General features: G+C 28.1%; 2 protein-coding genes across 2 annotated transcripts; both read right to left on the bottom strand.

Annotated features, from left to right (window-relative positions):
- Nucleotides 1-703: 703 nt before the first annotated feature.
- On the bottom strand, nucleotides 704-7543 carry LOC111613572 (solute carrier family 22 member 5-like). The gene is made up of 9 exons (XM_023354924.1): nucleotides 7515-7543; nucleotides 7055-7412; nucleotides 6694-6797; nucleotides 6430-6584; nucleotides 6195-6357; nucleotides 1352-1566; nucleotides 1091-1272; nucleotides 872-1011; nucleotides 704-749 (listed from the first exon to the last, which is right to left on the bottom strand). Exons 1-9 carry the CDS (start codon nucleotides 7541-7543, stop codon nucleotides 704-706), a joined length of 1392 nt encoding a protein of 463 aa, XP_023210692.1.
- Nucleotides 7544-10830: 3287 nt separating this feature from the next.
- On the bottom strand, nucleotides 10831-15491 carry LOC111613570 (organic cation transporter protein-like). The gene is made up of 11 exons (XM_023354920.1): nucleotides 15322-15491; nucleotides 14883-15240; nucleotides 14630-14733; nucleotides 14387-14541; nucleotides 14147-14315; nucleotides 13928-14075; nucleotides 13690-13784; nucleotides 11557-11771; nucleotides 11296-11477; nucleotides 11079-11218; nucleotides 10831-10970 (listed from the first exon to the last, which is right to left on the bottom strand). Exons 1-11 carry the CDS (start codon nucleotides 15348-15350, stop codon nucleotides 10898-10900), a joined length of 1668 nt encoding a protein of 555 aa, XP_023210688.1. The 5' UTR covers nucleotides 15351-15491; the 3' UTR covers nucleotides 10831-10897.
- Nucleotides 15492-16719: the final 1228 nt, after the last annotated feature.

The raw sequence follows: 16719 nt of genomic DNA, 5'->3' as shown, positions 1-16719 counted from the left end.
TACATTTATAGCAAAACATTATAAATTCAAGTTAATTATCTTGTGAATAATGTGTGTTGTTTTTCACTGTTGATAACGTCGCGCGACATTTTCATCTCTCGAATTTTAAAATATACCGGTCATCTCGAACCGATGTGTACAATCCTGCCCCTCCTCCAAAATTAAACCTGTAAATAATAAGCTGGAACAATCCTATTAATTATATTTTTCAGTTTTCGCTTCCTCCTTTAGTTCGTTGCAGTTAGATTCTGATTTTGTATTGTTAATCGGGACCTTCTGTTCATATCTGATCTCGTCTTTCATCTATCTAACTTCGTTTCTGAGATTAAGGGAAGATGGACAGACGGACGGACGACAGCGAAAAATTATAGGTCTACAATTTTTTCAAATTGCAGCTAAATGAATAAATATAATTGTTTTATTTTTTAAAGACAATTCTCTTTTTAACAATATCACATTTTAAACTCATCATTTTGTGTACTATATGTAACATTTATATGCATTAGTTACTCTTTATCTTCTGTAGAATTATAATTAAAAACAATGTTTTATATGCTTTTAATATAATAGAATTTATATAGAAATAAATGTTTACAAATAATCGTTGAGAAACATATTAATTTTTCTTAATTAATTAAAAATCTTAGTTATTAAAACTTGAGTAGCAATTTTTAATTTATTTCTATCCATTCTGTCCATTCTATTATTCTCCACTTTCTGATTTTTTTGATCGAATAATACTTGAATGGCTAAAATTAAAAGCAATTAGATTAATTCTGTTTTTAAAATATTGCTTAATTTCGTCTAAAAATTTCCAATTAACAATGATTAAATTAGTAATTAAGACTATTAATTTTACCATATTACAAACCTTCCTATAACTTCTCCTTGTGCCAATGTATCTGTTAATTCTGAATCTTTAGTTTCTGGTAAGAATAATACCAAAGCAGCTCCAATAAGAGATATCGAACCAAATAATCCTAACGGTAAAAATCTATGCACTTGGTCTGACTGAAAAAGTAGGAAAATCATTAGATCTATTCAATTTATCATTTATACAAATAAACGAGCAGAAATTCTTATTACTTACCGCTTCTTTCATGAAGGGAGCAATTACAGCTCCTACTCTTCCCATCATGGAACACGATCCTAATCCCACATTACGAACGACAGTGGGGTAGATTTCCGAAGATAATAAATAAGCAGATTCGAAGGATACAGATAGCCCAAACTTCGAAATTACTGCCAAAGCAGTGATAGCGATAGGAATGTCTAAAATAATATTTAATTGTAAGCCATAGATGTAAAAATATGAAAGGTAATACGAATGAAAATGATACATAATACGCACCTTCGGGGATAGCAATAGCACTAAGGCATGCCAATCCAGTTATTAACATAGAAGCAATTTGTGTGTATCTTCTACCAATAAGTCTCTGAGTGAAAAAATAGAAGAATCCTGCCGGTATTGCTATTAAGGCTGATAGAAAGAAGAACAGCAAAACATTTATTCCAATATTATCAGCTGAGAAAGTTAATCCGTAATAGGCTAGATTAGTCGATATCCTAGAAGAATTTTAATATTTAAATATTTTAAGTTTTTATTACGTTTATTCATTTAAATTAATTACTACATTAATACAGGATCTTCATAATGACGTAAATTTATGTTTTATTTAACATACATTTGACGCATAAGTTAGTGTAAATTATTTATACGATACGCATATAATGTATATTTGATAAGAAGATTCTATGTTTTGAGGGTTGAAAGATGACAGTTCAATTGTGTAATAATGCAATGTTTGAAAAATTAGCTGTCGTGTTAAAGCCCTAGTTAACAGTTTGGCTTATTCGAAAAGGGAGACATTGTGAAGTAATTTCATCGCGTGTAGTCTTTCCAGGCATATTTTTTTTTTCTAATTTTTAATTAGGCCTATTAATTGATTATTGTCTGCCAATTCGGTCATCCGATGCGCCTAGTCTTCTTATTTCTGAACTTAACTAAATTTACTTTCTATTTAACTCTCCAAATTTTCATCGATTCTAAAGAAGTTGCCTGAGAGCCACTTCTTTATCCGTTCGTATTGAATATTTCGACAGAATTTTGTTTTATAAATTTAATTTTCTCGTCAGTTATAACGGAGAGAATGTATGACAGTGGGTCAAAAATGATGTTTACATTTTGGATTCGGGGGACATTGAAACGTCGAGAAATGCAAAAAATTTGGGAGTTTTTTCTAAATGTATGGATGTTTATGTGTGTACGAGTCTGTTCACTCCTGTGCTTTTAGTAAAAAATTTCTGAGATTTTGCGAGAAGGTTTGTGTATTAAGAGGACCGATGCTATTAAATTTTGGTAATGAAAGGTCAGGGACAGGTGAAATAGAAGAAGTCAGTGTTATATCTCCAATAGGATAGGACATAATGAAGCCTTTACTCATTATTAACATTTACAATATTTTTGTGAATCGTCTCTATCCTCAAAATTAAGCTTTATCCCGTTTCATAATAATTATTAATATAAAAAAATTTTAAATAAAATATCATAACAGTTGAATTTTAAGTCTTTTTGCCGGAAAAGTTAGGCATCTCGTTGCTAGATTTTTAAAATGAATTTTGTTTTATGAATTTTCCTTATAAATTAGAGTTTAAGAATTCTTACAGATATGACAAGAAATAATATAAACCTTTTCTTTTTAAACCTTACCTAATTTTTTTTATTTATATTTAATTCTGTTTACTTTTTTTTAATCGATGTTTTATCTCTTGTTATATTTTTATTATTATGTTACCGCATTGTATTATTGGGTTTTTATTATGGTGTTTATCTTGCGTATTGGAGTGGTAGTTTCTAGTCCAATTGGACTTTATTCACTATATATTTATAATAGCATAAAAATGATTGTTGAGATTTAAAATTTGTAAATTTAAGAAAGGATAGACAATAGGAGCTCAATAGAAGCCACAAAAGCTACGCTAAAATTAATTTTGTAGTTTAGTTGAAGAAATAAAAAACTTTAAATAAGACTGGAACAAAATTATACTCTAGAAATCTATTTGGTGAGCAGTAATCACTGGATTTTTCATTTAAAAAAAATATAATAAATAATTACAGAGAGAATATAAATAAAAATGTACAAGTAATATGTATGTATAAAAAATGTCATTTTTCAATGTAAAAATAAAATAAGCATGCAGACACCGTTATCAGAAATATTCACGATTCTGTAAAGTAATAATTCAACATATAAATTTATAACATTATATAATGGTAATATATTAATTAAAATGCAAATTAAATGTACAGCACACTTGTTTATACATCAATAATCTGCATACTAGATTAAAAGAATCAAGATAAATTTATTGCTGTAGAAATGGAATTTTGACAAGACATAAGACACGAAATTTTGCAATTATATGCAAAGATTATATGTACAATCAAACATTAATACATACAGAAAAATAATAATCGGACATTACACAAACTGAGCACTTAAAGGTTGTAAAATGAGTTTCAGTAAAACACCTATATATACAGAAAACCAAAGAAACTTTATACTGTTTCCAAAAATATAAGTGCAACAGAGAAAGATAGAAACTTATTAAAAGAAATAATAGACAAAAAATCCAGCAACGAGTTGCTTAACTTTCTCGGCAACATTTAAAACTACGTATGTAGCGCTATCTGTTATGATATTTTATTTAAAACCTTTTTATATTATTAATAATTATGAAACAGCATAAAGCTTAATTTTGAGGGTAGAGACGATTCACAAAAATATTATAAATGTTAATGAGTAAAGTCTTTATTAAGTCCGACCCTATTGGAGATATGGCACTGACCTCCTCTATTTCCTCACCCCCTTGACCTTTAATCACCAAAATTTACAAGCGTCATTCCCCCTCATAAACAAACCTCCATGCAGAATTTCAGAAATTTTCAACAATAAGCACGGGAGTTATTAAGCTTCAAAGAAGGGAAACAAAATAATGCCCTTCATATACAGATTAACATCAATACATACAGAAAACAACCGCAATTTTGTTTTTTGCATTTCTTGACGTTTCAAGGTCCCCTGGGCCCAAAAATATATCCTGGGGACGGGTTCTTTTTTTTTTTACCTAGCGCTATACTTTCTCTCTGCCAGCTGGGAAAGTAAAAAGAGAGAAAATGAGTAGAAAATAGAAGAAAATGGATATAAACGTGAAAGGAACTAGGCTAGAAAAAAAGAGAAATAAAAGTGAATAAATTGTTTATTTCCTCTCTTTTAAACATTTTTAATTAATTGAAATTGTATCTGTTAATTCTGAATCTTTAGTTTCTGGTAAGAATAATACCAAAGCAGCTCCAATAACAGATATCGAGGTGGATCTGTAAAATGAATGATCGTAATCCCATGATTTGCACGGTATTCGAGTTCTATTTTCTTTCTCCATGGAACTATACATTTCACACTTGCTGTAAGATTGTTTATTGTTGTTTATTTCTATGGGAATGCTATAATTTTTCCATTCAGCCGTCGACATATTGGAAAATTCCGATGGTTTTGCACACCAATGATCGACATTCGGTGCCAAGAAAGTCATTCCTAAATTATACCATGAGCTAGGTATAGTAATGTAAATAAGAGATATCATCAGAATCAACTGCCATTTACCCCAATGTCCAATTATGTCGGTTAACTCCACTGATTTTTCTTCCTTGTTGTGACTATATTGATAATAGATAGCCTTAAATGCATCTTAACTAGTATAATTGAGAAAACTTATATATAAAAAAGCTTGTTAAGATATCTTAGAATGTAATACTTACTTTAGACTATCATCAGATGAAATATTCATTGTTGAATTCTGTACTAGAGATATATATTCAAGGAATATATAAAATCAGTTACGAGTATGGTTTATTTTCACTTGCTAGGTGAATGCACAAACAATGGAAACAGAATATTCTCTGTTAACGCTAACCTAATTTAATTTTATAAGAGTTATACAATTATTATAAATATAATTCAAATATATTTATAAATACAAAATACCAAGAAATATGTGAAACTCTAAACGGAAATCGTAAGTACTAACATTTACGACCCATACGTTCCGCAAAGTCTATAATTATATAATTATAAACTTAAGCCTATATATCATTATATAATTATAAGTGATATATAGGCTTAAGTATATTAATCACTGATCATATAATCTACTAGTAAATAATTATATGCAAGAGAAATATTAATTTATTAGAAAAAACAAAAATTATAAACCCTAATATAACAAGATATAGGTTATATCAATATAAAAAATAGCTTAATTTTCGAACTACAGTTCTTTAAACATATAGAAATGTTCTAACGAGTTAAGAATTTCATTTATTCAGTTAATACACGAACACGCTAGTTAATAAAATAATATTCTTTAATACTAAGTTTACTTTTTGCCTATTAAATTAATAAAATTGTTAAATTTCTTTTTCTCTTGTTAACAATAACATAGACATACATTACCTCCCTTTTAATGTCTGACATCGCTTTTACTTTCTCTGGTTAGGTTCATTTATGGTACATCAATTCGATTCTGAAAATACAGAAAGATCACTTACAACTTATTTGAAAATTGTTATATTTTCATTTGAAGTTAAAAAATAAACACAAATGAAATAAAATATGTCAGACAACAGAACGTTATTATGGCAAAGCTATTGATTAAAGTCTATTATAATTAATATTTCTATTCTAGTAAAATTGAAATTTCACATCATTTACGTTTTAACTTAAACTAACAGATGACAAATTTTTCATGTGTGCTACAATTGTTTTACACATAGGAGAAAAAGAGAGAGCGTATATTTTTACATTCGTCATCCTGTAAACATGCACGATCATCTATATTTTAGTTATAAATTTGTTTTTTCAAATTAACAGTTGTTGGAAACATTCCGTAATTAACATGCAAATGATTTGGTTAAACTGTAGGGTAAAGATTGACAATATCGTGGTAGTTTTTCAATTTTTTTTGACGCTGTTACAAAGCATTTGTTGTTGCAAAATAGTAGCCGAATAGTGGTGTTCCAATCGAAATAATAGCCACCATCAAGAAGGCATGTGGAATAAAATATTCAAAACACATGAAATCTAAAGTAAAATAGATAAGTCACTATACATTACATAGAAATTTAAAATATGTACNAAGGAAGAAAAATAATATAGAATAAAACAGATATCAATTCTTGATAAAACCAATCCCTCAGAAACCAAAAAATCCCTGGAAGGATAATTTGTCCTAGTGCCCATCCTACTTTATCAAATAATCCAACGATAACTCTATATTCTTTTCCAGCAATTTCTAGTACTAAGCATTAAAGATATTAATTATAGAAAAATATCATATGTAAATATTTTAATTATAGCAAACAATACGTACAAAGCACATATAGGGATAAAAATGCAGATGCTCTTCCAAATGCAAGAAAAAATTTACTTATTGTAAATAACCAGAAATTTTGAGAAAAAGTAGATATCATGCCAAAGACAGATGCCCATATTAAGCATAAATAAAGAATGGGCTTCCTTCCAAATCTGTTTATAAAAAATATTGTTACAAATATTAGAATAATTTTATCAAATATATAGAGTATTTCAGATCAACATTTGTTGTAGAACTTAGAAATAAATAAACAAAACTTACTTGTCTGATAACTGCCCACCGATGGGAACACTTATTAAATATCCGATAAAATAAAGGGATTGAGCAAAAGATGGTAACCAAGATTTCTCACATACTAAATCCCACTGAAAATTATTTCCAATATTGAAAAGTTAATGTATTTGCTAATAGAAAATATAAGGATGGATCAATAAATAACCAGCCTGAACAACCAGCCATACCATTGTTTTTGGCTGGTGTTATTTATTGATTTACCCTTGTATATATTATCAATGTACTGAGAAATAAATGCTTTAAAAATATATTAATTTTTTAAATAATAAAATATTAAAATATAAAATATTGAAATACTTATTGCATTAAAAATGGATACATTTCTTACTTTGTCGACTATGGTGGATCTGTAAAATGAATGATCGTAATCCCATGATTTGCACGGTATTCGAGTTCTATTTTCTTTCTCCATGGAACTATACATTTCACACTTGCTGTAAGATTGTTTATTGTTGTTTATTTCTATGGGAATGCTATAATTTTTCCATTCAGCCGTCGACATATTGGAAAATTCCGATGGTTTTGCACACCAATGATCGACATTCGGTGCCAAGAAAGTCATTCCTAAATTATACCATGAGCTAGGTATAGTAATGTAAATAAGAGATATCATCAGAATCAACTGCCATTTACCCCAATGTCCAATTATGTCGGTTAACTCCACTGATTTTTCTTCCTTGTTGTGACTATATTGATAATAGATAGCCTTAAATGCATCTTAACTAGTATAATTGAGAAAACTTATATATAAAAAAGCTTGTTAAGATATCTTAGAATGTAATACTTACTTTAGACTATCATCAGATGAAATATTCATTGTTGAATTCTGTACTAGAGATATATATTCAAGGAATATATAAAATCAGTTACGAGTATGGTTTATTTTCACTTGCTAGGTGAATGCACAAACAATGGAAACAGAATATTCTCTGTTAACGCTAACCTAATTTAATTTTATAAGAGTTATACAATTATTATAAATATAATTCAAATATATTTATAAATACAAAATACCAAGAAATATGTGAAACTCTAAACGGAAATCGTAAGTACTAACATTTACGACCCATACGTTCCGCAAAGTCTATAATTATATAATTATAAACTTAAGCCTATATATCATTATATAATTATAAGTGATATATAGGCTTAAGTATATTAATCACTGATCATATAATCTACTAGTAAATAATTATATGCAAGAGAAATATTAATTTATTAGAAAAAACAAAAATTATAAACCCTAATATAACAAGATATAGGTTATATCAATATAAAAAATAGCTTAATTTTCGAACTACAGTTCTTTAAACATATAGAAATGTTCTAACGAGTTAAGAATTTCATTTATTCAGTTAATACACGAACACGCTAGTTAATAAAATAATATTCTTTAATACTAAGTTTACTTTTTGCCTATTAAATTAATAAAATTGTTAAATTTCTTTTTCTCTTGTTAACAATAACATAGACATACATTACCTCCCTTTTAATGTCTGACATCGCTTTTACTTTCTCTGGTTAGGTTCATTTATGGTACATCAATTCGATTCTGAAAATACAGAAAGATCACTTACAACTTATTTGAAAATTGTTATATTTTCATTTGAAGTTAAAAAATAAACACAAATGAAATAAAATATGTCAGACAACAGAACGTTATTATGGCAAAGCTATTGATTAAAGTCTATTATAATTAATATTTCTATTCTAGTAAAATTGAAATTTCACATCATTTACGTTTTAACTTAAACTAACAGATGACAAATTTTTCATGTGTGCTACAATTGTTTTACACATAGGAGAAAAAGAGAGAGCGTATATTTTTACATTCGTCATCCTGTAAACATGCACGATCATCTATATTTTAGTTATAAATTTGTTTTTTCAAATTAACAGTTGTTGGAAACATTCCGTAATTAACATGCAAATGATTTGGTTAAACTGTAGGGTAAAGATTGACAATATCGTGGTAGTTTTTCAATTTTTTTTGACGCTGTTACAAAGCATTTGTTGTTGCAAAATAGTAGCCGAATAGTGGTGTTCCAATCGAAATAATAGCCACCATCAAGAAGGCATGTGGAATAAAATATTCAAAATACATGAAATCTAAAGTAAAATAGATAAGTCACTATACATTACATAGAAATTTAAAATATGTAACTTACTATTTTCATACTATTTATGACAATGAAAAGCTATTTTATAAAAAAAAAAATAACATACGACTAGACAATTTTTAGTGTATCTAAATTTCTTTGAGCTCTTTGTTTTAAAGCTAAACGCTTATGAATATTGTTCATTTTGTTATAGACCAAGAACATGTCTGGGCAATACAAAGATAGGAGGAGCTAAGAATCGGCGAAATTACGACACCTGAAGAATACATAAACAAGGTCTTACCGGAAAAGTAGACCATTTACAGGGCTTCGAAGGAGTTTAGAATACTTTGGAAGCATCCTTAAACACCAAGTAAATCAAGTTAACCAGAATGATAATGCAGGTCTTCACGACGCTAGTAAAAGTGTCGATATTGACATTGCTAAGCTTGCTTTTTAAGCTTGGATACCCACGGAAGTCGAGATAAAGTTTGTAATATATCTAATTGATTTACAAGAGTTAGGGATTGGGCTAGCAGTAACACAAGTTAAACAAATGGAATTTCACTTTTTAAATTATTATTTGTTATATAAGCATATGATGTCCATAAATTACATAACGCAGATACGGATGGATGGGTGTGCAAATTGTTACGATGTATTAAAACGGTTGAGATGTTTTCAAAAACGTTATGTAAGTTAGAGCGTTGTTATTCATTCCTTTGATAAACAGAATGACTCATTTTTCTATCCAAAAGACTGAATAAATGTTTGTCACTGCTTTATATGTGATAAATAAAGCAGCGAAAATCCCCATGTGAACGGTTTTAATATATACGTAAATAATGCTATACACAAAGATGTTTGCTTATATAAAGAAGTTATATTTATAATAATATAATTATAATATCTTCCTTTGTTATGTAGCCGGAAAAGTAAAACGGCAAAAACATTCCGTGTGTTGGTGTCTATTTCGTTTAATGGATGAGGTGAAGGTTAAGGAACAAAATTTGTAACTGTAGCTTGTGAGCCATTGATGTTTTAAACGAGTTAAAAAAATCCAGCAAGGGACTTGTTAACTTTCCCGGTAACATTTAAAACTGCGTGTGCGGCATCATCTCTTATGATATTTTATTATTAAAAACTTTTTATGTTTTTTATTATTATAAAATGAGAAAAGGTTTAATATTGAGGGTATAGGTTGGTTTATAGAAACAATTGTAAATGCTAATAACGAGTAAAATCGTCATTAAGTTCGACCCTACTCGAAATATGACACACGAACCCCTTTATCTCCCCACTCCTCGATCTTTAACCACCAAAATTTAATAGTTTCAATCCCCTAATTTACAAACCTTCCTGCAAACTTTCAGAAATTTTCGNTTCATTTTAATTTTTTATCTGTAAAATTTTTATGACAGAATTTATTTTCATTCATATTTACGTAGTAAAGGCTTCGACTTTCCGTCTCGAAAGACTGGAATAGATGTGACTTCTTGGTAGATTATTAGGCCTGGTTCTTCGGCTATTTTCTTAGTATCCTGTGTTACGATCGTTGGATCTGGTTGGAGAAACTGCGACCATCCAATAGACTTTTGGGAGGGCATAGTATGGATTGTGTTGATCTCAACTTTCTCTCTACTTCACCATAACGGTTTTTTCTAGTCTCATGCTTTGACTGAGCTATTCAGCATGATGCCGGAATAATCTACATGCAAGACCGTATTCGTCTTGTTCTTTTCCTTCCAGAACCACTAATGACTATTTCTGTTATTTTTCTTTCCACTCGTTCGAATTTGAGATTGAGTGGCATTTTCACTTTCACAGAATTATTAACACAACCCGCCGATCACATGCTTGAGAGATTATAAACTTAAAACCAGACATTTTTAAAGCGAATGTCAATTTTTATTTTATATTTTCTATCATGACTAATGGTTTCAAGTCCGTTTAAAATGTAATGTAATAATTTTAAGGTAAAGAAAATACTAGTAATTATCGAGTATTTATTTAATTCTTTAATAAAATAATATAAAAGTTGATTATTAAAATATTTATAGAATATTAAATAACTATTCTTTATTGCGTTTTAATTCAATTTGTACTTCATTTTCCGATTTTCTTCGTAAGATGTGACGTGTGTGGCTGCAATTTAAAAGCAATAATATTGATTTGTTTTCAAAATATTCATTAATTTTTTTCCTTAAAAATTTTAAATTATCAATAAGTAAAACAGATTCTTAAATTACAAACCTTCCTATAACTTCTCCTTGCGCCAATGTATCTGTTAATTCCGAATCTTTAGTTTCTGGTAAGAATAATACCAAAGCAGCTCCAATAAGAGATATCGAACCAAATAATCCTAATGGTAAAGCTCTATGCACATCATTTCCCTAAAAAATAGAAAAATAATTATTTAATTTATTATTTTATTTATACAAATAAACGAACAGAAATTCTTATTACTTACCGCTTCTTTCATGAAGGGAGCAATTACAGCTCCTACTCTTCCCATCATGGAACACGATCCTAATCCCACATTACGAACGACAGTGGGGTAGATTTCCGAAGATAATAAATACATAGATGTGAAGGATACAGATAAGCCAAACTTCGAAATTACTGCCAAAGCAGTGATAGCGATAGGAATGTCTAAAATAATATTTAATTGTAAGCCATAGATGTAAAAATATGAAAGGTAATACGGATGAAAATGATACATAATACGCACCTTCGGGGATAGCAATAGCAATAAGGCATGTCAATCCAGTTACTAACATAGAAGCAATTTGTGTGTATCTTCTACCAATGAATCTCTGAATGAAAAAATAGAAGAATCCTGCCGGTATTTCTACTAAGGCAGAGAGAAAGAAGAACAACAAAATATTTACTCCAATATCATCAGCTGAGAAAGATAATCCATAATAGGCTAATACGTTCGATATCCTAGAAGAATTTCAATGTTTAAAAGTAATTTTGGTAAATTTTTAAAATATTTAGTACGTTATATTAATACAGAATGTAAAATCTAGCCTAGATATTAAAAATTATGTTTTAAGTTGTTTAGAAAAATTTGTTAAGGAAAAATTAAATAGAACAGAAACATCGGAATTTAGTATTAAAAATACAAACGAACTAATAAAAAATTTAAAGAAATTTAACATTCAGGATAATTATAAAATGTGTTTTCTGGTTATTAAAATATGTATGTACTGTACTTCAGTATAACAATTGAATATATAGAAGGAACGTCACAGTCTTTACATTATCAACAGTGGTTAATTGATTTGTGTTTTTATAATTAAAAATAATTATTCTAAATATAATAGTAATTTTTATACTCAAAAATAGGATTTGTTTAAATTTTTCAAATGAAATCATAATAATATCAATAGTAAATCACAAGTAAATAAAGTCTTATAAGGAATGATCTTATTGATTTCTGCTAATCCATTTTTGAGCAATTATTTATTTTATAATGATCTTACAAAGTATAAGTAATATATGATATTAAGTATTTTTTTCAATTCGATGTCTAAAATTAATCAAAATATCTTATCTTTAAAAAAAGTCTAACAGGAAGTTATTTATATTCGTCTTTACAAACCAGACTTACATAATTTACATCGAAAAAGCTTACAGGANTAAAATTCTTATAAAATATTTTATAGAATACTCGAAATCACCAGTTTATATACTATTGTAGGAATTTTCTTTTGTAACGTGAATTTAAGAGATATGAAAAAGTTTATTAAACATTTTGTCATGATAAATATTTTAATCTTAATTACAGATTATTGACATATAGAAAAAGATCATGAATAATTTTATTTCTGCAAAGCGGACTTCTCGAAGGACTTTAATGATACTAATAAGTTTTATATAATGTTAATTATACACGTTTCTTTAGTTTAATAAAATTATCTACTCTATTTGTATTCGTTATATAGAAGGTTTCTATTCTTCACTAAAATATAAAGTGGGTCGAAGGAAGATGCCTATCGGGGAAGAAGACAAGTTTCATATACTTCCACAGTATACCGCCAGTGGCCAAGCGGTCTTCGGGTTCGCTCCTCGCTCAGGACGGACTGGCCACGTGGAGTTTTCCGGGTTTTCTCCACGTCTATAACGCCTAAATAGAAGCCAGTTCCCCTTAAAAAGACCTCCCTAGGCAGATTGCACAAATGTTACGTTGCCATAACAAACAAACAGTTTGCCAACAAAGACCTCCACACGCTGGTGTATTTATTGCTTCTAGAAATTAGAACAGGTGTCGAACGTTCATCATTTCCGCTTTCCTGGCAGTTGTTTGCCGGGAAAGCGGAAGTGATCAGCGTTCGACACCTGTTCTAATTTCTAGAAGCAATAAATAAATAAAATTCAGGAAACTACTAATTTTTTTTTTCACTGAAATTATTTCTCAGGAAAATTAGAACTGTTATATATACTTAAATGCGTTATAAAGTAAGAAAATTTGTTGATGTATGGTGTAGCTATGGTTCCACAGTTTCCATTGTCAGCAATCATTGAGTCTAAACTGTCATGTTTGTTTAAACGATTTCATGAAATATCTTAACCAGATTGTCGGGTTGAGATACATAGTGGATTCGTAATTTCGAAATAGCTTACAGAATTTAGTATTTGTATCCAAAGCGGACAAATAAATAAACTACACCCGACATTTCCATCAAAAGCAGAAAGATATTTACCGTCCCCAATTTTCTATATAATTTTCTTCGACTTATTTCATATAATTTAATGTGATCAAATTGAAAGAAATAAGATTTAAGAATTTATAAATAAATATAGAAATAAGTTTGTTAGGATTATAATGAAAACTCTATAAAATATTAATGACACATACCAAACTATGTATAAAATTAAAGTAAGTCTTCGTAAATTAGGACATTTCATTACATCCAGAAATGTTACCTGTTTATTATCCTTCCCTTCACTTTCCTGAAATTAACAAAACATTTCAGAAATAAATTTAGAAAAGTTAATTTTAGTGTCATATTAAAGAAATATAAAAAAAGTATACTAAGAAAATGAAATAAAGAAGAATTGTTCGCTTATTAGAAAATGATAATGGCCTTAATTACTTTCACAATTTTTTCAGATATAGATTTTAATTTTTCATTTAGATTTTCGATATTTCGCTTATTTGTTTTAATTGCTTTTTTAACAATTTTTTCCGCTTCATCAACTCTTCCTTTAGATAAAAGCCATCTTGGGGATTCTGGGGTGATCCTTTAATAAAAAATTTAATAGTCATTCGTCTAAATCAAACTATATTCAGAAATAATAACTAAAATACTTACCACCATAAAGGGAGAATAATGATATATGGTAAAAACGATACCAATTCTTGATAAAACCAATCTCTAAGAAGCCAAACAAGACCCGGAAGAATCATTTGTCCTACTGCCCATCCTAATTTATCAAATAATCCAACGATAACTCTATATTCTTTACCAACAACTTCCATTACTAAACACAGGAGATGAAATTAATTTAAAGTATTGTATATAAATATTTAAATTATAGAGAATTATACTTACAAAGGACGTATACAATTAAAAATGTCGATGCTCTTCCAAGTGCAAGAAAAAATCGACATATTGCAAATAACCAGAAATTTTCAGAAAATGTACATATCACACCAAAGACAAATGTCCATATTATACATAAATAAAGGATGGGTTTCCTTCCAAATCTATTTATACAAATATTATTTTTAAATTTTAGAATAATTTTTTAAAATATATTAAGTAATAAAACTCAAAATGAATAACGAAACGTACTTATCAGATAACTGCCCTCCAACAAACACAGTTACTAAAAATCCAAAAAAATAAAAGGATTGAGCTAAAGATGATAACCAAGATTTCTCACATACTAAATCCCACTGAAAAATATTCCCAATATTAAAAGCTAAATCAGTTACTAGAAATAGATGTTTATATCAATATAATTGTCTCTAGGTGATTTAAAATACATTTATAGGCTAAATATTATAATAATATGGTCACATTAATATGTGAAAAAATTTCTTACTTTTTCGACTATGGTGGATCTGTAAAATGAATGATCGTAATCCCATGATTTGCACGGTATCCGAGTTCTATTTTCTTTCTCTATGGAACTATACATTTCACACTTGCTGTAAGATTGTTTATTGTTGTTTATTACTATGGGAATGCTATAATTTTTCCATTCATCCGTTGACATATTGGAAAATTCCGGTGGTTTTGCACACCAATGATCGACATTCGGTGCCAAGAAAGCCATTCCTAAATTATACCACGCGGCAGGTATGTTTATGTATACAACAGATATCATCAATATTAACTGCCATTTACCCCAATGTCCAATTACATCGGTTATATCTTCTGATTTTTCTTCTTTGTTGTGACTATATTAATAATTGTAACTTACTCAGTATTTAGAATTAAAAATAATTTATTGAAATGTTTAAAAAGTTAATACTACTCACCTGTAAACGTTATCAGATGAAATATTCATTCTTGAATTCTGTAGCACGGATGTATGAATAATTCAGATCAGTTATAGCATATTTTACTTGCTAGATTAACTTAAATAACACATACAATTTATGACGATAACAGGACATATCTGTTAACTCTGACCTAATTTAATCTCAGAAAAACAACATATTATCGTTTCAAATTTTTATACGAACCATCCAACGTATTAAGTATATGAAAAGTGGAAAGATTTGATAAGATGTCTGATGATGATTATTAAATTAAGAAAAGAAATATATAAAATTTGAATTAATTGTCATTTTCGTTTTATTACTCTTTTTAGAAATTATGAAATTATTTAATTATTATTTTATTATGTTGATTATTATATAGTATTGTATAAGTGAATAATTATTATTGAATAAATAATGAATTAGATTTAATATAAATAACTCACTGTATATAAATGACAGATAATAATTTTATAATTTCCTTTATAGAAAGCGAAAATTATTATTTCATCATAGCGTAAAACTAATTTACGATAAAACGATATTGTAAAGAATTATAGACTATCTTTATTGTATTTTTGCCATTGTACTTTATCTTTTATTTGGGTTTGTTATATGAGGGAGGCTTTTATTGTCTACAGACATCACTTTGTAACAAATAAATCAATAAATTTCTGTTTAATTTTAATTACATAATATTTCGAAGTAATATGCAGATTACATGTTTAGAAATAAGTGATTTTTTCTTCAAAGCCTTTGAAGAAAAAATCTCCAAAGATGTAGTGATCATTTTATCCAAGATATTTTTTATTACAGATAAATTGAACAAGGAACATTGTTTACTGATGAAAACATATTTTCAGAGTTGTCATTTTTAATGTTACAATGTATTTGGTATAATTAGACAAAAATACCGTGCAAAGGAATCATTAAATCCGCCTTTAACCTTATTAATGGAAAAAGACGTAATCCTACTGCAGTGAAAGATCACAATTATAATAGAAAATAGAGAAATGAAGAAGAAAGAAAGATATAAGAATCTAAGAGAAGAACGCGATAGGAAAGAATAATAACGAAGAAAACGTAAATAAATCCGAGCTTAATAAAATTGTTGTAAAGTTGTATATTTTATTATATTTTCATTAATGATTAATTCCATAATTCATTAATGAAAAGTTTTAAATTATATCAATATAATCATTAAATTCGACATAAATAATTCTTGAATCAGGGATGTAAATAAAGTTTATTTGATGCTATAAAAGTAAATATTACATTAATATATACCATATCATCAGGTGAATATAGTTTAATTCCGATAAATAGTGGACCAAATGATTAAATATCACTAATTTTAATTTAACAAAACTTGTATAATAGTTTCTGTGTGTATCT

The sequence above is a fragment of the Centruroides sculpturatus genome, unplaced genomic scaffold (assembly GCF_000671375.1).
Source record: "Centruroides sculpturatus isolate CEXI.00-Female unplaced genomic scaffold, Cexi_2.0 scaffold1881, whole genome shotgun sequence".
NCBI classification, from domain to species: Eukaryota; Metazoa; Arthropoda; class Arachnida; order Scorpiones; family Buthidae; genus Centruroides; species Centruroides sculpturatus.
The sequence above is the reverse complement of the archived record's forward strand: the minus strand, read 5'-3'. Positions and strand labels throughout refer to the sequence as shown.